The sequence below is a fragment of the Pleurodeles waltl genome, chromosome 5, assembly GCF_031143425.1.
Source record: "Pleurodeles waltl isolate 20211129_DDA chromosome 5, aPleWal1.hap1.20221129, whole genome shotgun sequence".
Classification (NCBI taxonomy): domain Eukaryota; kingdom Metazoa; phylum Chordata; class Amphibia; order Caudata; family Salamandridae; genus Pleurodeles; species Pleurodeles waltl.
This window is the reverse complement of record NC_090444.1, coordinates 1402037609-1402059927: the sequence shown is the minus strand read 5'-3', so window position 1 is coordinate 1402059927 and position 22319 is coordinate 1402037609. Positions and strand designations below refer to the sequence as shown.

Genomic DNA, 22319 nt, shown 5'->3' with positions numbered 1-22319 from the left:
TTGATTGGCTAGAAGACGAGAGGAAGGTAGTTGATCACTGGGCCCTCTTGGTGGGGATCCATATCACTTGATTTTGCCCTTCTGATGGAGGATAAATGTATGCTATGTTTGGAGAAGTCAATATGACTGACTACTGGAAGGGTATGTTTTCTCTGCATACAGAATGTTGTGTTGTGATGTGTGAAGTATATTGTAAAGAATGGGAGGGGTGGAGTTTATTTTATTCTTTTATATCAATTAGAAGATGCAACAGCAAGGACTGATTTTTTTTTCTTCAGGAATTGTATTATATAATTTTACCGTTCTGTACTATTTATACATGTGGAACTCTTTGGAGTTCCAAATCATGATAATAAATAATTGAATTGAGTTGACCCAGGCCATGCACTCAATCCTCAATAGGTAGCCAACCCCCACTGTGCATGGTCTCTGACCTTGTGCAGTGGGTGCTGGTCACTGGGCCTACACACAACCCTAGTGAGAGTCCCTCTGTGGGCTCCAAAGCACCACACAAAATGTATTCACCAAAATGATTACTATTTTAAAATTAGGGAGCTATTAAGTGAAGATAACTAGGGTCAATAAAAAGATATGAGAAGGGGATGATAAAATTAATGCAAATGTCTCCCTTCCTAACTATTTTTAGCCTGCTCAAAAAACACATTTTGTCTCAAACTACTAAAAGTCATACTTTCCCTCACTTCAGATTTTTAACCAATTGGTTTAGTACTTCTATTAATAGTGCAATGTTTATTTACTTCAGCCTGCTCCTCAGGAAACTCAACAGCTCACATTCCAACAAAATGGCATGTAGGAGTGCCTCACTTTGGTTTTGAGTACAATATGTTAGCGATCTACTTCTTCTTTTGAAGTCTGTGAAGAAGCTGCAGTAGAACAATGAGTGATCAATTGATAGGCTGTAGTTGGAATTATGTTTCACTCAACTTACAAACATTTCTTTCAGACATTGATCAAGAACATATTTGAGAATTTACAGAAAATGTGTCCTCATTTGTAGTTTTCTAGACTACTAACCACAATATCGATGACAAAAAGAAACCTCTCATGTTGTTAATTTGCTTCAGTATTCTCTGTAGGAAATACATTCAGTTTTACAGCATTGATTCCATCAAGATGGAATTCAGATGTAATGTTAGCTATCAAGTTATTAATTGGAACACTTTCGTGAAGCTGCAGCAGAACACTGGGGAATCAACTGACAGATTGCTGCTGCTGTTAGAAGTACATGTTTTACTCAGAATATCAGACTTTGTTCTCATATGCTGTGTATAACAGTGTGAAGCTATTGGAAATGTGTTTTCCTGTTAGCTTCTGGAGCACCTTCCATAACGTCTATAAGAAAATCATAAGAGAAAACTCTTTACTCTCAAACATGATTAATCAAATCCCAACAGAGGATCGTGATTTTCCAAGGAGTAAAAACACCTTAGAACATACCACAAGTTTTAAAATGAATATGGTACCACCAACAAACGATTTATTTTGTGACTAAAATCTACTATTACTATTCATTTGCTTTCTGTTTGCTTTTACTACATAGCATTTCAATGGGGACCATGTCCCCGAGTCCTGTTATGGTTGCCACAACATGTTGTCCATAAAAGGGCCAGCCACTCAAGATTCACAAATCCTCTTTAAATTGACCAATCAGAGCACATCGAGACACAATCGTTTCAGATATCACCAACTTTTTCTTGGAGTTAACTTCTTCATGCCCACCCAATCATCTATTTTAAATGATATTTCCTGAAAACTACTGAACAGATTTACACCAAATGAGGGAAAACATGCTTTCTGAGTCAAATTCAAATTTTCTGCCCAAATGTGGTCTACTTTTGTTCAGCTAGCCATGCTTTCTGTATTAGAGGGCAAATGTTCCTATGGGAAACAAAATGATTAATCAATGTTTTGGCACACCCCTTTTTTCTTGGCCTTGACAGATCCTTGAGATTCTTTCCATGAAGGAGACAGAGTGAATGAACTTTTTTAAATGTTTTGTGCAGGATTGTCGAATGCCACAACAGTTGCTATAAAAAATGCCTTTCCTATGAAATTTCTGCCTTAACTACACCTATTCTAGCACCACTAGCGTAAAAAAAGGATGTATAATATCAGATATTGAATACATTTAATAATATAACAGGAAAAATGGCTGGAGTCATAGGAGTTGTGTTATATGAGGAAGTTGTGTGATTCAGCAGTTTGTTCAAAAGTCACAATACATTTTCGTTATTGCACTGACTGAATTTGAGCTGGAATATCTCATTGCATAGTTACTTTATTTCAACTGTGCAGACGTGGCTTGGTTAAATGGAAAATATGCATGCTGGCCAAGACCTCTCTTTCTTGAGATTTAGGGTCAGATTGAAGGGAAAATGACGGTGAGCGTTGCTGCGTGAAATTTGGCAGCGTCGCGCAGCATAATTTTCAAAACACAGGAATGTACTGTATTTAATAGAATACAGTGCACCCGTGTTTCCCCCGTGCCAGTGCTGAATTTGCTGCCGTGCGGCAACGTAGCAACCCTTCCACCATCGTGCAAAGGTTGCTGCGTTGAGGGGAGATTGTTTTTGTGCAGGACGGAACACCTTCCTGCACAAAAACTATCTTAAATGGCGATTTGCTATTTCTACGTGTACTGTTGAATGCAGCACACATAGAGCAAAAGATTTGGAAAAATTAAAGCATTTCTCCCCTTTGCACCCTGCCAACACCACCCCTTGGGTGGCATATGATTTTGGCTCTGCCTCAGGTTTGCAAAAACTTGTAAATCTTGGGCAGCGTCAAAATGCAATGAGTGTTGCTGTGGCATGCTCACAGCAACACCCATTGCACACCCCTTCCACACAAAGTGCTGCGTGTAAAGGGGTTGTATTTACAAGGTGGCGTTAAGCCACAAAAAGTGGCTTAAAGCCACCTTGTAAATACGGTGCAGTGTATAGCCCCACCGGAACGTCACTATAAGTAATGCTCCGGTGGCGCTAAGGGCTCTTAAATATGCCTCACAATGTTTCTATGTAGTACCATTCCTAAGACGAAGCTGCAAGAACCCCAACCACTATTCATTAACAAAAATATAGGCAAAACAAGTTATAACATCAAAGAAAGACAGGAAATGTTTTCAGTAGTTTTATTGAAAAAACGCCTCTCTTTTTTCAGAAATAAATAAAATATAAGGCAGTGAAATTCACCATTTGCAGTCAAAAATATAAAAGTAGCAATTCTATAATCATAGTCTTGCAAGTGTTTTCCAACTGCTTTTTGAGAACTAAGAAACAATATATTCTGCAAAATGTCCGTACTAAATATACAACACAAACATGCAATTCCATTTCTGCAGGATCGGCTGCAATTTGCCATAAATGTTAATGTGTCTACAGAGGGCAGATCTATGTGTTCTCGTAGGACTGTGTCTGCTGAGACTGATGGAACGTGGCTGAGGTCCGTACCCCCCAAGAGAGAGTCCTAAGAGCGGTGTATTCCCTCTGAATATTGTGGAGGGTAGTCGAGTACGCATAATAACTTGGAGACAAGTGTCTTCAATGTGACGGAAGGGATTGCTAGAACAAGCACCATCATGAAAGCCAATAAACCTATATTCAGCAGCTTATGTTTCTGAGTTCTTTAAAGAAGAAAGTGAAGGTCAGATAACTAAAAGCACGTGTTAATGTCTAAAAAGCCTGGGCAGAGAAGTATTTTACAAGCACTGTGAAGAGAAAACCTTTGGATGCAGTCTACGGTTACAGTCGGGATGTTTGCACATATGCCAGGCGCATTTACATACCAAGAAATAGATGGGATTCCATTGTGCTGTTTTGCAATAAGACCATAGCAAATGATATCCATCTATCCTATATGTACATACATACAAACACATATACATATGCGCATATGCAATTCGAGTTGTCATTGCAGGGCAAACAACAAGCAAGGCATTAAGGCTTAGCTCCTGCTCTCCTCAGTAAAGACCTTTTCCTGCGCTTCTGCTCAGCATAGTCTTGTGAGGGACTGTCTGCTCCATAGTACTCAAATTCCTCCTCTGGCATTTCCGGCTGGACCTGGACTACGTAGGGGTCACTTTCAGGCTGATAAGGTACGCTCTCGGGCTCATAGGGTCCGCTTTCAGGTTGATAGGACCCTGGTTGAAAATAGTTGTCCGATTGAACATCAAAGTTAAAAATATGGTAATTTTAAAGTCTTTGATTCCACAAAGATATTGCGAATTGGTTTTCACATGACCACTATATGTCTTGCTTTGCAATGAAATATAAACATGCATTAATCAATATGTTTCGCAGAAAATACTGAAAGTGGAAATAAAATATAATACATCAGAATAACAGTAGATACCAATTGTCATAAAATCTACTTGCAAATGTAAGGGAGCATTTTAGTAAATACAATGTATATACATTAGAATTGTCATGGCAGGAAATGTTTGGAATGTAAAAAAAACAAGATTAATTGCCTGAAGGACAATGACATGTACAATTAATTTTCTGTACCAGTTTGCTCAGAACATATTAAGGTAGAGGTCTGTCACAAAAACACTTCTTTGTTCTTTAATGTATTGTGTGTGGTCTCAGTCTTGAGGCAGACTTCCCCAAAAGACCTACACAATATGGCATTTTTACTGCGGCGGACATGTTTTATAGCACTTTAGCAACCAGTGGTTTTCGTATGGGAGGTTATTTTTTTAGCAAAAAGCAAGCAGTAGGTTTTAATGCAGAAGCATATTGTAATAGGATGTTAACAAATTTTAGTGGATATGCTCCCCTACAGATCATTTACAAGGCACAATTAGTATATTATATACATACATAATTTCTAGATTACCGGGTTAAATAATCTCGTCTAATGCTGTTACCACCGCTGGTTAGTAGTTTTATAAGCCTCTTTCACCAACAAGGTTTCAGGTGCTTGTATTTTGTTTTTGTATCTTGATTGGTTGTTTTACTAAAAATGCAACAGGCTTTGTAAGTTGGCATCACAGTCCTCTTCCCCCAATCACGAGTTGTGTTAGTATAAAGAGTCGCCCCGATGCCCACATGGTTCATAAACCGCATCCGTGGTGAGATTTCCATTATGATTCATTCCATAGTTAGAACGTGCGCAAACATCTCAGAAACAGGATTGTTCATTGTATTCAAACTGTAAGCAGCACTGTCGACTTAGAAAATGTGTTAGCCGGTACCTGAAACAGGTCAAAGAAGATGTTAGTTATAAAGTTCATACGATGTGAATCAATATATGTGCTTCAGCTCTTACCATACATTTACCTTCATCGATGTGAGTACTGACACCAAACAGACAAACACATGGGGGCCTACAGGCCTCCGCCAGTAATGACCCAGGTAATTAGAACCAAAGCTGAGTTTGACTTTTGCCGTATAACACGTGGGCTATGTGGGAGCTCATGTTTACATTATGATTTTACCACAAAGGTAATTCGTCCTCTTTCTTATGAGGTGTACAAGTAGTGCAACTCAAGTGAGGGTCTATAGTGTGGTAAATGAAACACAAAATCAAGGTTATCCCTACTACAGCTGTTGAGGGAGAACTAATTTGCTATTGCTAAACATAGAAAGTACAGACGTACGTAGCTCATAATAATGGGCTATACATAACAGGGGCAAGTAGGGAACAATAGAGACGTAGCCTTTATTTTGTTGGAGCCAGAGGACTAGAGGATCTAGGAAGCTCCTTATTGGTGAATTATGCTCCGTACTTTTTAATCCTTGCTGCGTATTTTTAAGTGGATCGACATTCAGACTCATCTGAGATGCCATGGGTGAAAAAGCAATGCCCCTTAGCCTAACAATTCTGCCCAAAGTTGTTATAAAATTAAGATCTGGGATAATAATCTAATCACTGGAGAGTGTTTATGGGAGTAGCATTTGGACAGCTGGACAAAGCTAGCACAGGCACTAAGCTTTGCATGTGGTTTGTCATTGTATCTGCAGACTCGATTGCTGCTGGAAGGGGGTATGGCTAGTGGTTGATGCTCTTACAGAGGGTGCATATAATTTACCTACAGTAAAGCTCCTCCACTGTGAGTAAGCACGCATTCTCCCTTGTGGTTTCAGAGTTATTGAAGCCACTGTTACTCATCTTAAAATACAGGATGTGTGCCCTTCTGTTCTACAAGACCTATTTTTTGTATCTGGTTTTGCCTTCCACATTGCTTTTTAAAACCCTTTTGATGTCTTCCTGTGTAGAATGTATTGACATTCCCTTAAGTGGTGTACTTAAACAAGAAACATAATGATGATATTGTATGTGAGCACAGTCCAAAGGCTTACATTATACACAGGCAGGTGCTGGCTGTGAGCACACAAAATTAGTCAGATGGAATAAGGGTGCACATACATAAAAAAAAAGTGTGGAATGCCCCTAGTGAGGAAACCATTGGTTGAAATATTCACTGAAAACTATAGCACCCAGAATAGTATGATTGGAAAAATCCACTTTTCCTAAACAACACCCCAAGTTTTGAATGTAGCAGGAATGGAAGGTGTATCCGAGGAGCAGTAAGAGGGTGGACGTTTTGAATTCAAAATTAGGCTTCTCATAACGGAGGGAGGCAGGCTATTGTTTATTATTCAGACATGTTCTGTTTCGAAGGTGAGTGAAGATAGTAAGACAAACATAATCTCTTGAGCAAGCATCCAAACCATGCTTTTGATGCACACATGACCGGGGGCTCCAAAACTGCTCTAGAGTGGAAACACCCGACTGGTGGATGAAAAATTGTCATGAGTATGTTTGACCCCTGCTTTATCCATGTCTGAGTGAGGTAGTAAAACATTACAAATATCTCTCTGTCAGTGTTTACCCCAGATGTAAGCCTTCCTTTTTAAAGCTGCTGTTTGGGACATGTAAAGAACACTGTTGATGTGTTTTGCATATTGTACAAGGAGAGTTTTATTTTCCTTTTTTTGTATAATCGACTTGGAGCTCATATCCATTTTTACTGTTGAGCTTCATAAGTAATAACATAAACTAACTGAATTAAACCAGAAGCAGTTAACTTTTATTTCACCACGTATATTTAAACTGTCCTATTTATTCAATATAAATAAACTAGTACTTTGAAGCGTGCACTGTTAGCATCTTTTGGGATGATTTTGCGAGTGTTAGATGAACGAAACTAAGAAATCATTTTGAATATGAACTGAGTTCAAATGAGAGTTTTGTTTTCTAAATATGTAGGGCCTGATTCACAAGGTAAACTTACACTTTTGTGTAAGTTTAGGATTGTTTGATGTTCTCAATGGATTTATCATTAGTATCTTTACCAGTGCTAACTCTCCCCACCTAAACAGACCTATCTTTTATGTGCAGTGATGCAGAGGCTCCGCACTTGTAAAGATACTACTCGTAAATCCCTTTGTGAATAGCAAACAATTGTAAACTTACTCAAAAGTGTAAGTTTGCCTTTGAGAATCAGGCCCGCAATTCCTAGTCAATGCAGAAATATATGAGAAATGTGGACTTAGTGGGTAATTTCTCTATGTTTCACAGTGGTTTACGTGGCTGGCTCATCCGTATGTTACTCTGTGCAGTACCATCTGAGAAACACCAATTTACTATTTGTGCATGTACCTATGGATGTTAACATTCTGACTGGATTCTAATGTAAAGAGAAATGCTCACTGTATATATCCTGTGTGATAGAAGGTATTTCAAGAACGGAAAGGACTGAACCCACCACTATCCTTGACATTTGAATGAGGCAATAGCTTTTAATAGAAATGTTGAAAGTAATAGGCACATACCTGGGAAGCCTTGCCCGTTGTACGCCATACTTGCACACATGGATGAATCGCAGTACCCTGGTGGGCCAGGAGGACCTCTAATTCCAGAGTTTCCAGGGCGGCCGGGTGCCCCAGGAGATCCCTGTGAACCGGTGGAACCTGGTGGCCCAGTTCTAGAGTCGCCTGGTGGACCTAATTTCAAGAGGAAGCATAATTTGAAAACAACTACACAGTTTTTTTGTTCTCTTATGTTTTGTTGTTAATTTAGGCATTATTTGGATAATGCATCTGGCACTGCTACTGTCTAGACAGCCCCCAATTATATTTTAAGAATGCTTTTGCATTAGATTTTTTACACATGTTGTGAAAGAAACCATGAGCTTGAACCAAAGCTGTGATTAAGACTCTTTTAACCGTGACTCACGGGTTGATTCCCACAATGGAGCTAGACTACGCTCTTTTTTATTGACTCTGATCTGTCAGGAGTTGAACCAAGCTACAGGCACCAATAAATTCTTTCTCTAGTTTCCACTTCCTACTACACGCACATGCCTCCCGGGAACCCTCAACCTTCGAAAAGTGCAGAGTATTGCAGAATTAATGGAGGCATGCCTGGAGTCTGCTACCCTGCAGCCCCAGGAGGGATGAGCTCATGTTTCCTTTGGAACAGACGGCTATGTGGTTATCTGGAATCTAAAGTTTTAAGCAAATGGGGTTAGCATTTGTTGCATGCTTCTTGTGGACCCCATAATGAAATGTCCCTGTTTTAACAAGTAAAAAGGAAGATGGAGACCACAAGGGTGGCTAAAAACTGCTGCCAGGGCATGACTAGAAGATCACTGAAAAGAATGATGTGACGGAACAAAAACATGATTGATCTAACAGTAGCAGCAACATCCTGACTTTTTACATAGATCTAAGCCACATAATGCTTTGGGAGATACGCGAGACCAACCTCAGCTACTGCACAGTTATAATTTTGGCTACAGAAAATACATATTTTAAAATCACAAGACAATATTTCCCTTGGGCTACACATAGGAACTTGAAATGTATCCGTGCAATGACTGTAAATCCTTTCGATGATGATAAAACAACACAGACCTCTATATCAACATTATGGATCATCTTCTGTCTCAAACTTTTATTGATATAGCAAATGGAGCACGAAGTTTGCAGACAAATGAGAACAACAGACTCTGTCCCTAAAGTAGAACAACGCCACCCTCTAAAGTATAATGTTTTAACCAGGATAGTGCCAAACCAGTGAAGCATAATTCAGAGCATAGTGCTAACTCCATAGCTTGACAATGTATTTATTTCCAAGAACATCAGAATTCCTTGAGATCTAGGGTGCATGGAAGCATTTCACTACTTCTGATCTAACAAGTAGAAATATTGTTGAATTCATGTTAAATACTCAAAACATATCATACACAATACAATGAGATGCATGTATCTATGAATGTAATATATCACACCATGTAAAAGGAATAGCAACATTGTAATGAATCAAAAATATTGCTATGGATCATAAACTACATCACCATAGGAGATGAAAATATGTTGCTGCAGTGCAAAAAACAGGTATACACCCTGCCACCCATATGTGGATTAAACAGACTTCGGAAAAGGCATTTGATCTACCAAATAATTCAAAGGAATATCCATTGCATATCCTTAAAGTAACCATTATTTGTATACATAAAAAACAATAATGTATGTTAAAGAGTAATTTTAGCTCTAGTCGTTTTCCTCGTTAAACATGTAGTACATATGCCCTGTTTTTACAAATTAGTCAACACATTTTTCATCAGTTGACATTCGGACCTTTTAAAAGTTCTGCCCTATGGAGTTGATTTGCTGAAGTGCCGTAAATAAGAAAAAAAGCTGGTAAAGAGGATGCAATAATGAGCTTGAACTGAATAGTACGTAAAAGGCCCAGGAACCAGTCACCATTTACACACCTTTCATTTTTCTGCTGGGCACCATTTGCCTCTCTTATATGTTCATGCTATCGCTTTTTTTATCCACTTTAGCACTTTTTGTGCTCTGTCTCCCTACCTTAAGATCACTGTGTCTGCTCACTATGTTTCCCATATGCCTTGGATATTCGCTACATCCTCTGAAATCTTTTTTCATGTACAGTTCACTCAATGCAGGCACTGAGTAGCTTAACCTCTGATTTTTCCAATAGTCCACTCTAATCTGTTTTTTTTACCAAAAAGTGATATCATGCCCTTCTTTAAGATTCATTGCCCTGCCTTCTTTTTTCTGCTACATTGCCCAGATTTCTTTGTTCCTTTTAACAGTAAGCCCTAGACTTCTCAGCATTGAACACAAACCCATCTTTCAAAATGTTTACTCCCTCTAACTTCGAAAGAAAATTCAATATTTCTAGAAAACTAATCCACAATATTCCAAGACCCCTCTATATCCATGAAAATGGTCAGCCAGTTTCCACTTAATTAAGCAAACGCCTGCAGCTCAGCTACACCTTTATGACAATTGTGCTATCAGCATATCTGTTTATCTCCCAAATTATACCATCAGCCACCATGGATCTGGACTGTTTTATTAATTTAAAATGGATGCCTTTCAATCTGCCAGGCCAATAAAATGTTGCTGTCTCTTAATTCCCATATCACACCCCTTGCATTTCTTTTTCCCACCAAACAAATTGGGCAGATACTTAGGCCCATATTTATACTTTTTTACGTTTTTTGACGCAAAATCGGCGCAAACTTACAAAATACAATGGTATTTTGTAAATTTGCACCGATTTTGCGTCAAAAAACGACGCAAATGCGGCACTAAAAAAGTATAAATATGGGCCTTACTTTTTTTCGCTCTGTATTTCATGCTTCCTTAATATCTCTTTACTGTTTTGCACCATTCCCTCTACTGGTAAAAGTATTTGTCACATGATGTTTACTATATGAGCATCACAGAAAGACATACTAACACATTTTCCGAAAGAAATTTCAGTGCAGACAGAAATTTGCAATATGCCATAAAAATACTGCTGAAATAAATTTACACTGCAACATTGTGCTAGAAATGGAGACACTGTTATCCTTTTTATGTCATTAAGCATGAGACTCAAGGCATACCTGGTGGTCCAGTGACACCACGTGGTCCTGGTGATCCAATTCCAGGATTTCCTCTTTCCCCTTTCTCTCCAGGTATCCCTAAGAAACCATGGACAGAAAAAATATATAACGTTCAAGAGAAGTTCAATGATAACATTCAATTAATATGGTATGATAACATAGTTTTAAAAGACACATGGAAGAGACAATTATAAGCCTTTTTGAGATGATTGTGAAGTACGTTGCAGTTTACTGAATGTAATATGAAATATTTCTGAAAAATAACATATTCAAATAACTGTTATTAAGTAGAGGTAGGACCATGATAAAATATAGCCAGAAAGCCCAATAGGTATGCACGCTCAAATGTAATTTGGTATTATGTGCCTTGAGTAATAATTTACATACAGCTTTCACAGTAATATCAGCCATGTTTTACATGTCCTGGTGACAATAAAGTCAGTTTTGCCAAATCTATGTACTTTTCCTACAAGTTGAGTACAACTGCTAAGGCCTACAGAAAAAGTAATCAACCAGTCTCCCACCATAAATTGTACTCATGTGGGGGCATAAGAATCACAACCAGTAGAATAAACAAAACAACTGTGGTTATGTAAGTAACTAAAGCTTAGGTTTGCTGCGTTTTGCATTTACGTCTTTAGCCAGTGTAGTCAGCATTACACCTAATGAGCCCAGTTTATCAACTATAGTTAAACAATGGCACATTGGAGGTACAAGCCTAGATACTTTGTTAATAAGATGTAAAATACTCCTTTGCCCAGAAAACCTCTTATCAAAGTGGCAGAAGTCCCTAAAGTTTTCAATATGCCATCTTGAATATCAATATTATCAGCCGTTGTTTCCTCCAATGAAGCATAAAGAGTTGAAAGTTTAACCACATTGTTAGGACCCTAATGCCTTCAAAGACCTTAACCATACTGATTTTCAAGATTGAGTTTGAGGCAGGGTCATTTATAGGTTTCTCCTTTCATATCTTACAAACTTCCTGGTCCATTAACAGACCTGCAAGAACAACTTAAATTATATATTCTATGGGGAGTTATGTATTCAGGGGCCTAGCTTCAAGGGGGGTGTTTGGGGTGTTACACCACACTAATAAATGTATTCTGTAGTAAACACACTCACACACTGCTGTCTCTGTTTTAAAGTTCTTAAAATGGTTATTTCTACAAAATATTGAGTTATAAGTATTCCTCACAATCCACACTCCTCTTCCTTGCTTATTGCCCCCTTCTGCTCTGCTTCACATATAATGCATTGTAACCAGTGAGATTATTGAGAAATCTGAAGCTCACACCCCTTCCTCCCTCAAAATCTTACTGACCAAGATACACCCCTGTATGTATTTTAGCAATAACTAAAGTTTTATTTTTAAGTTACCCAATTTCTAATTAAAAGGTATGACAATAACAACCTCCTTGACTTTATCTTTCCTTAGTGAAATAAAAAAAGGATGTTATTTGCATAGTACCTTGGGATAAACCTTCAGTGCAACTGCAGAAAGATACCACCTGCTCTTGGTTGATACGGATTGGTCAATAATTTCAGTTTCCTCTGGATTGAGTCCCCTATCCTGTTATACAACTAGTAGGTAGGGATAAAGATCCAGTGTGAAAATGTCCCAAATATTTAAAAGCCTCACCAGCGGACTAGCTTCCAGGCAGAGACTGTCACACTTCCGGTACTTTGCGCACAACACACACCAGTATTACTTCACCATTTATGGGGGTTTAGTAAATTTGAATTTTCAACAACCAATCACAGCACACTTCTCATCAGGGTCCTCCTGCTTTAACTTTCTTCACCAAAATGAGTTATTGAAGCACCAGGGATAGTCTTCTCAGGACAGCCCAAGAAATTTAAAGTAAAGGAGCACTTAGCAGAAACGAACTACATGGCAAGTCTTTTTGACCCTTCCAGCAAAGCCAGCAAATTGCAAAACTCTGGAGACTTGATGAATTTGAATGCTCAATTAGCCCTTCACGGAACTTTCTCCCTATGCGCCTCTCTGCTTTGATTTTCTTTACTGCTTTAGGTTTCCGAACTACCGACAAGAGATCTCAGACTGCAGCCCAGTAAATGTGAAGCATTTGCCAGATACAGATTTATTTTCCTGGTTTGGTGTTTGTTGTTCTTCATATCAGACCTGTGCAATAATTTGAGTTTTTGCCCCCTGTTCTCACTAAATGAATCATGTAATTATCATTTATGATTTGGAGATTTTTATTGTGTGCATGTAGACCCCCCCCCCCCTTATTGCTTTCTAGGATCAACAGAGAATAATCAGCATAAACATTTACAGCAATAAAGATTGACAGCTCCGTTTCTTCTGAATATACTACAGACTCTATGTGACTTTGATTTTCCTACCTTTATTAACCATTTGTTGTGCATGTGCAATTCAGTTTAATCTGCTTGAGTTTGTGTCACTACTTATTGGATTATACTCACTGAATATTTCAAGTTTTCTCTGGAAACACAAGTCCTGGTGTTCCTTCTGATTCTACTCACTTTTAGTTTGAAAGCACAATCAGTTTTTCTAAAGCCTTTTTGCATATTGACAAATATACATATTCTTTCAGCACTAAAATCAGGGGAATACTGCTATCATATTTGTTTCAGTTTACTGTTTTATGGCATGCCTATATTAAGAGAATGGCATTTCCTTTACCAGAGTAGCTCTAGCATACGCTGCATCATTTGTTCAGCGTGAACCAAGCTGTGGCAGTGTTAATCTGATTTAAATAATAATGATCTGTGGAGTTGTCTGTTACCAGGTATTCCTTGAGAGGAAAGTAATTGCAGCAGACTCATAAATGTCTATGAATTAAAGAAGCTACCGAAGATCCCATCATAATAATTTTGTTTGAGAAAGTGTTACGTTTTAAGAAGCTGCAGAATGTAAACTTTAACCGTTGAAAGTAATAAGATGGCCTACGTGAAAGGCACAAATAAGTTAAGAAGGGATGGAGGAAGGATCAAGAAGTGATGTTGGAGTTGGAGACTATGTTGGATGATGAAAGACTTGCTTAGTACATGAGAAAGCATGAGATGTTGGTGTAATAGGCAGTGTAATTAGTCTGACAGGTGACCGACAGGGACATCCCAAAGAGATTGGACTGAAAAGTCAAATTAAAGAAAGATACAAAAGTGGTCAAAGAGGGCCGATCACGATTGGCAATGAGGACTGTTTTGTGGGAGATACACCATCTGCGTACCATGTCACGTTGGAAAATATTAACTATAAAAGTTGGCAAATATTGTGATAGATGAACATGTTTTTGACACAATAAAAACATTGACTTTATTTCTAGGGAGATTCATAGAGGTTTGTGATATGCATTTTGAAACCTTGAATATGCTTTTGAATATTTCTATTTTTTGACTTGACTGGTTGTTGAGTGACACCTACCTCGTTCACCCTGTGGTCCTTGAAGGCCTGGTGTTCCAGGGAAACCGGGTCTGCCAGCTGGTCCAGGCTCTCCTGTTGATCCAGGGCTGCCAGGAGGGCCAGCGGGACCAGGTGGTCCTGGTTGGTTTCGGTTTGACGAATAGTAATCATTTGGAATTTGGTTTAACATTTGGTTAAACCTATTCATTTGACCTGAAAGAATAAAAGGAATTGGTAAAAGTCAGATTGATGTTTTGTCAGCAATAATGCAGTAATCATTTTCAAAACATTATGAACCAGACACAACCCATGCCCATGAGTAACAATAACAAGGCTCACAGGAAACAACAAAGATGTGGTTGCTTTGTAATGTCTATTGACTAACATTCTAACAGGTTATATTCAAGAAGCGATGAAGTGACCCTTCAATTTATGACTGTAGTATTACACGGTATACCAATATGCAGGCTAGCAATGAAATCTTAAAAATCTGTTATGACAGGACAACAGCATGTTAATTTATTGCACCCTCGAGTCTATAGGACCAGAAAAACAGGAAGAGCAAGGCACTGATATATTTAATTTGCATCCTTCAAGCCTACATTGACACACATTGCATCCTGGATTTGGAGTTGCTTCCATTCAAGAGACTGCAAATATGCATCAAGAATATTCACAAATGTGAGAATACACCCTGACTGTAGGGTGTGAGATGACTTGAACAGAAGATAAATATATGTGTTATTGTTCTGCATGAACTGTTGCATTGTACTAGTAATCAGTGAACATTTTATCACGTCCTTCTAATTGTCTGCATTACTACATATTAATAAACTAGTCATTTTCCCAAAATTAAAGTATAATTGGAAAACGTATTATGCTTTTTGTCTGAAATTTCTTTTGCCTAAGTGGGATTGATCTTGTATTTGGGTGACAAAGAACACATACTACCACGTACTCAAGAGCAACATTTTATATATGTGCTGTCAAAACCGCTAAATATCAGCGTTTAGAAGTAAACATTTGTATGTCTGCCACAGAAACAATTTAAGAAGAAAATCCAAGTGTCTCACAAATGGCATCCATCATTGCCATTACTGAAGGTCTGATGTAAGATCCTCTAATGTGGATTTTAAGGAGATTTTTGGTGTCTGCTATTTAAAAAATATAACTTGACTTTATTTCCGGTGAAATTATGGAAATGATCAGGTAAAACAGAGAGGAACTGACAGAGCCGTAAGGATCTCATTCAAGTACCAGGCTGACCCTGCTTAACTTCTAAGATCAGATCAGATGAGGAAAGCTCAGGGTGATATGTCTGTAGGTTTGAGCAGTTGTTTGCTCTATTAAGACTAGACATTTCAGCTAGGGTACCGAGACTCTCTGAACCACAAAGAAAGTATGGAGCTGCACTCACCCCTACCCTCCCCTTCTTCAAGTGTTTGAACTGGATTTTGTCAGGTGTAAGACATTACAAAAGTTTCCAAATAAAAAAAAAATCAAAATAGACAAAGTCATGCCATGCCACACAAGAGATGTAGTTAATTACTGGAGTCGTGGTATTTGCAGACAACAGGAGTTTGCTACTTCTGCATTGTTTAAACACATTTAGAAAACAGGATTTCTTTGTTGCTAATAATCATTGGAAGACATTGGTGGCTGCATTTTTTGGAGCAATTTCATTTTTGTATTGGTACAAACACTATGCCTTACTGGTGAGCATATCGTTTAGAGTATTCTCTAATACTGAGCAAGAGGGGGTAGTGTATACATAGAATAAATATGAGAAATTATATTTAATATTGATGAGTCGTGGTAAAACTGATTGTCGGCAATTTATCTTAAGCAGCACAGTTGGTGAAAGGACTGTTTGCTAAAATGTTGTTCATTCTTGAAATGCATGCGCTACCACTGACTTTGATCTCAAAGCATTAATTTGAACAACCTAAGGTTGGAGACAAACATAAAAGGAAAGAGAGAGGGTAAACAAAACCTGCAGAGCAGTGAAGGGCCATTCATTTATTGTTATTAGACAAGCGTAATCAGTGCCAGTGCAGGTCTCAGAAAGATACCATGCAAGAAATTAAGGGGCTGATTACGACTTCGACGGAGGGGATTACTCCGTCCCAAATGTGACGGATATCCTGTCCGCGGAATAACAAGTCCATTATATCCTATGGAACTGGTAATTCGGCGGGTGGGATATCAGTCACATTTGGGACAGAGTATTCCCCTCCGCCGAAGTCGTAATCAGGCCCTAAATGCTCAGTTTACACTGTGAAACAAAAGCGACCTAAACGACCAGCATACGGAATTACTCATCCAACTCATTGGTCGATTTGATTTTGTTTTAATTTTAATCAATAACTTTGCTTCGCAGAAGGGGATGACAAATAAATTATTTTACAAAATACTGGCCTACTGTTTACATGAAACACCAGCACAATATGCCGCTGTAAGGTGCAAGATCTCTCCAATGTAAGAAAAAGTCACAACAAGAAGAAATACATTGTAAGACTGAGAAAAAGATCATTACAGAAACATGCTCATTGTTTTACCATTAATCATCTGCTCGCAGACTTGTCTAGCAACTGCTCTCATCATGTTTTGGGATGACATGTCTCCCTTTAAGAAACAAATGTAAAGAAATAGCATTGAACATTAGTATATGTTTTGTGTTCTTCACGTTACTGAAAAAGTAATTTTCTTATTCAGATATGAAGGTTTGCTTACTCGTTCTCCTTTTTCTCCTTTCAATCCAGCAGGGCCCTGCAAAAGAGTCACATTTATTAATCCATGCCAGTTTGAATAACACTGTGTGATTTTTATATGTTAATTAGCATTATTATCTTCGTGATGGAGTTTACAAACATTAAGCAGGAAGATTACCCAAAGGTGGAGGTACAGAAAGAAGCTGAGATGAGTTATAACCAGAAGGAAAAGTTGAAGTGAGTGCATGAAGAAAACCGTGAATACTTCAGTTTAAGTGTTGGGATTTCAGAATCTCCTGCAGATTACACTGTTGTAATGCCGGATAGACAGCAGGCAGTTCATCCTTCCCCTGCATGTCACCTACACTTAGGGCTCAGTCGTTATCTCCTTAGGCATGTAGAGCAGAGGAGGGTTGCAGGAAGCTGCTGAACAAGGCTTTCATGGTGCTTAGTCTCCCTAGGACCTATGCTTGGTCTGATGGGTCCTGCCAGGAGAATAAGCCATCCCTTGATGTAATTTCTTGTATGCAGAATAGTGCAGCTGTTGTGAGATGGACCCCAGAGGCACTGAATCTCCATGGGGGAAGAATTATATATCAGGAAGCTGTTATGCCTTATGGACCTATGGGGCAGCCTTTCCATAGCAGGAAAAACAAATGCTAACACGGGCCCCACTGGACCTTTTGACATGGGGTTACTTGCACTGCATTCATTTTACTGTGCTTCGGATACCATGAGGTTTAAAGGGCCTCCTGACTAGTTCATTTTCAGATGGTTTCTCCCTAAAACATTTTCAATACTCTCCTCTATTGAAGCTGTACTTGTGGTACACTGTCCTGTAGTTTTTCAGCAGCAACACTTTATGGCTGTAAAAGCAGACTGCTGTACTCTCAGGTGTCCCAATGTTCAGGCCACATGTAGAGTAGTTGTGTGTCTTGAACGAGTCAGAGGTACCCTTTCCTAGAGCATCCACAGACAAGCCAGAACTGATCCACAGAGTCCAAAGGAACTCATTCCTTCATGAAACCAACAAGTCGACCCTCTAAAGTTCTACAGAGGAAGTGGAGAGGTCAGTGCGACTGGCCCTGAAGACAGTGCCCACGGAGGCCCGAAAGTACAATCCTGGATACTTCTGCAGGTAGGGAATCTTCCACACCATGGGTCCAGCATTCCTCCTTTATAGTTTCCTCTTCTCTTAAAGTCCCTACATGGGTTTAAATTGAGGTTGAGAGTTCAACAAAGTGGCCTACTTTGCTCAATCCAGAGATGCCACATCACCTCACCACCCCTGACAGACACTCCTTAGGAATAGCCCACAGGCTGGCACACCCTCATGCACAGATGTTTGTGTAGGCTAAAATGGCAGCATCAAGCTGTGTTATGGAAGAACTCTACCTGTGCTTCACTTCATGCCTAACTGGCATTCCAAAACAGGTTCCTTCGATCCAAGGTTCTAAAGGGAACTACTGGTGTAACTCGTGTCAGGGTCCTGCTTGTTCAACCAGTTATTAACTCTATGCAGATTTCTCACCTGATTCCTACCTATACCAAGAGTAGGCAAATCCCAATGAAGTGTGCCCACTACTTACATACAGGAGCGGCTATGAGCCAGTAACTAGCCAGCAGAGCAATTATAATGGTCCAATAGATAATTAAAAATGAATCTCATTAGGCCTGGCTCTGGTAAATAGTGCAAAAAGTACAAAGGAGCACAAGTATTGCTAACTGACTTTTTTTTGCACTCTGCATCTTTTTAAGCATAGGAAAAGTTCTGTCAATCATGTATCTGTTTAGCTAATCCCATATTAGTATTTTGCACAAGCACCGTAAAGGCACTACCTGTATAACAGGATGTGCTCATCAGCTAATGATGTATTTTATACATTTTTTTAGCAAAGAATTCCATTATTTTCAGAAACTGGACAAAATTGCGGTTCCAAGGTTGGAATGCTTATCTTGGCGTTCTCTCTCCGTTCAGAACTTCTTTTCCTACGCAAAAATGGTGAAGGTGTGGGTGAATAATTACATCTCCAGCAAATTTCATCAAAAAACGAATTAGAAAATGTAATTAACAACGTGCTGCTCTTGTTAACAGTGCAGTGCCAACGTTGCTGCAACTCTAGCAAATGTAGGTATGAAATAGAAAATGAGGGGAATGTGCCCAAAGGTAAGGTTCGAAAAACTGCTCCTATGCGAGAGTGCCTCGTGAATGTATAGCAAGTCAGGACGAGAGCCTAGCCTCCACTTTGGAAGAATCATATCAATCATAAAAGGCAGATTACTGTCAAATGCCAAATGCCAACAGATACTTTAGAGCTATGCAAACCTCCGCCAGTAAACCGTGTGAGCTAAAATTATCTGACATCTTCAAGAAAAGAATTGCAGCTTGCAATACAGAAAAAATACCTTTATTTGATTATGAAATTGCACACGTCCCATGCTAGATCAATGAACAAAAAAGGCACAGAGTGATACAGACAGGTTAAAGGCAATAGCTCTTGCCTCACTGGCATTTATTCTAGAGGCCTTTTGACACATTCCATAACCTTTGATACCTTTGACCCTGTAGCCAAGGCACTGCCAGATTTGTGTTTTTTTGTGCGGCTGTTCTTTACCTTTTATGAGGTGATATTGAGACAATGGCATCCAATTTCGTGCAGAAAAGAAGGCGTAATATCCAAGATTTAAATATACTTCGACTATAATGTCAAAATAATTAGGGGATAACATGTCATGTAGAAACCAAACTTGCATTTAGTTTACAGTACTGAAAATGACTATGCTCTAAAAGGACGTTCAGAAACAAGGAACAAATACTATCGATTACACTCTGTAAAAATCGGAAGTCACATCAAGAAATATGTATGTCTATCAGGTGATTGATGACACTTCTGCGATTGATGACATTTCTGCATCATTTATCCATCATCTAGTCACGTTTTACCTGGACTGGCCAGATATCTGAACTCTTAAAGCACTATGGAGAGCCAAAGGTTCTGCAACCCTTTGTAATGCCATCTTTTAGTCTAAATTAGGGAATATTTAATCATTACTCTGCAGAGTAAAAAAATGTTTGTAGAACCAATATCTGCCTTAATGTTTTTGAGAGGGGGACTTTAGTCATATGATCAATGTGGAGAAAAAAAACAACGAAGTAATTATGAGCCTAATGTTGTTATTGATGTGAGAAGAGGAAGCTTTTGTCTAAGTCTTTTGTCTTACAAATGGCAACAAGTAAGAGTTTTGACTCCCCTACTGTTATGCTATAGATTACATTGGGGGTCATATTGAGAGTAAAGTGACTTCACAGAAATTATTCTGTTCAATTTTGCAGTTGCGGATTTTGTATGAATCTACAGGTGGTGCCGAACAACCTTCTTGCTGAACAGTCAAGGTTAAAATATCTATCTATCTCTAAATCTGCTCATTGGCACATATATCCACAATTTACCCTTGCCCATATGACCCCTCTTTTGAGCTCTGTGCACAAATCAAACAATGTTATGTTGTCACCCGTTGCAAACTATTCAAGACCATAGTAGTACCCAGATTATACGGTTGGGGTCTTACATCTGGTCTTTCTGGCCAACTGAATGAAACTCAGAACATTCATCTTGATGAACAAAGCCATCTCTAAACAGCTTGGTCTCATTTCTGGCTATGAATGCAGGGACCTCACACACCTCAGATCTTTCCCCAAAAGTCTCTGTTGCTATTTCTTGTCTGGTGTTCATGTAGATCCTGCCTCAAGCACACCACAAAATTTGTAAATTAAAATCTCAAGTCAGTTTCCAGAAAACAAATGTGGGGCACACTGATTCGTGCCTGATGCCTTCAGTTGAGATTGTTAGCTAACGATGGGGGGAATGACCTTGTTTCACTTTTTTTGATAGACTGCTTTAAAGGCCTTGCTATCTATGATAAGACACTGCTCCTCAAACCACGAATGAGGCAATGGCCCACCTCTGGGTACACTTATCACTAAGCGCTCTGAAATCCACAATGCATCAGCTGCAATTTTTGTGTGCACGCAATTTTCTTTCAATCCTAGTCTGTTGTGCTGGATATCCCAGTACAGAGCCAGCAAGCGTGCTAGTCAGTTACAAATGCAAACCAAGCGTAGAAACAATGTCTACCATATCCAGATGTTGCTGATAAAACTGCTGCCAAATATATAAGCAAACGAAAGCTCCTGCTCAGTTTACGTCTGAGAATGCTATATCCAGCAACATACATATTCATTTACTGAGTCACAGTGCAAGAAACAAGAGATTTAAGAGACTAGCAATTATGTTTTAATCGACAGCCTCTCAATGAAACTGCATATTTTACTGTGGTATGGTTAAGTGATTTGAGACTAGGGCTGAAGGACATCCTGTCAGTTTACATTTGTGTGACTGGTGTCACCGTAGTGAGTAAACAGATCATATGAGAAATCAAACTGATAGGATAAAATTGATGGCGTGCTCCAGGGGCAGACTGACTGTTCCGCCACGCTGACATTCTCTTGGTGGACTTCTACCTGTGGAAGAGCTTTCAGAGCAAGTATGGTTGTGATGAGTCAACCATGGCCTTATCTCTTGCTCCTTGTCAAGGAGTCCTTCAGAGTGCAGCTGGTTCGAAAATGTTTGCAGGGTTGATTTTGCTTTTCAGTCTGGCCATGTAACAATCGGTTTCTTAAAGAAAAATAAAAAAACACCAACCGATACTGGGCATACTGAAATTCTTAGGACAAGCAGAATACACAATGTACATACTCGGGCGTTCATGTATACAAAAAGGCACTGGCCATTGAAAAGTTGAAAACAGAATGAGTAAGAGAGTGTAGTCAGGGTGCTTTCTGGTAATATTGCCAATTGTGGCTATTCATAGAGAAATACATTTTTGATTTGTGGAATTACTTGGATGACCCTGTGCAAAACAAGGTGCACAAATCAATTTTCTCAGGGACTCACATTGTTCGTCATAGGATCCTACTACTCCCCCATTCTTCAAGGCTAACAACAGGTAAGAGCCTCATCATCAAATGTGAATACTAAATAACCGTAGAAATGAATAATGAACACACATATATGTATACACACATATATGTGTACATATTACAATTTTCAACAGCAAGAATTATATATTATGGGTGTAAGGCGCAGGCACATTGGCGTATAAAGCTTGTGAACTTCTGGTAGTGTTAAAATAGTCCCCAAAATATATTTATTTTTTTTAACTCAGACACAAAGTGGTGCTGTTGCAATAGTCATTGCAGAGATCCATCAGTGTAAAATTGTTTGGTTTGACAAAGAGCCATGTTGAGAAGGATGGGAAATTGGAA

General features: G+C 38.9%; 1 protein-coding gene across 3 annotated transcripts in view; it reads right to left on the bottom strand.

Moving 5' to 3' along the window:
- Positions 1 to 3137: 3137 nt before the first annotated feature.
- Positions 3138 to 22319, bottom strand: part of COL12A1 (collagen type XII alpha 1 chain) — a 307200-nt gene continuing 288018 nt past the window's right edge. For 2 of the 3 annotated variants that reach the window (XM_069235672.1, XM_069235674.1), the window contains 6 exons: positions 17016 to 17051; positions 16841 to 16907; positions 14304 to 14495; positions 10892 to 10969; positions 7800 to 7970; positions 3138 to 4159 (listed from right to left, as the gene is read on the bottom strand). In XM_069235672.1, coding sequence (XP_069091773.1) covers positions 3957 to 4159; positions 7800 to 7970; positions 10892 to 10969; positions 14304 to 14495; positions 16841 to 16907; positions 17016 to 17051 — 747 coding nt within the window. In that variant the 3' untranslated portion in view covers positions 3138 to 3956. Of the gene's footprint in view, positions 5216 to 7799; positions 7971 to 10891; positions 10970 to 14303; positions 14496 to 16840; positions 16908 to 17015; positions 17052 to 22319 lie in introns of all 3 variants that reach the window. The other variant, XM_069235673.1, reaches the window with a different exon arrangement.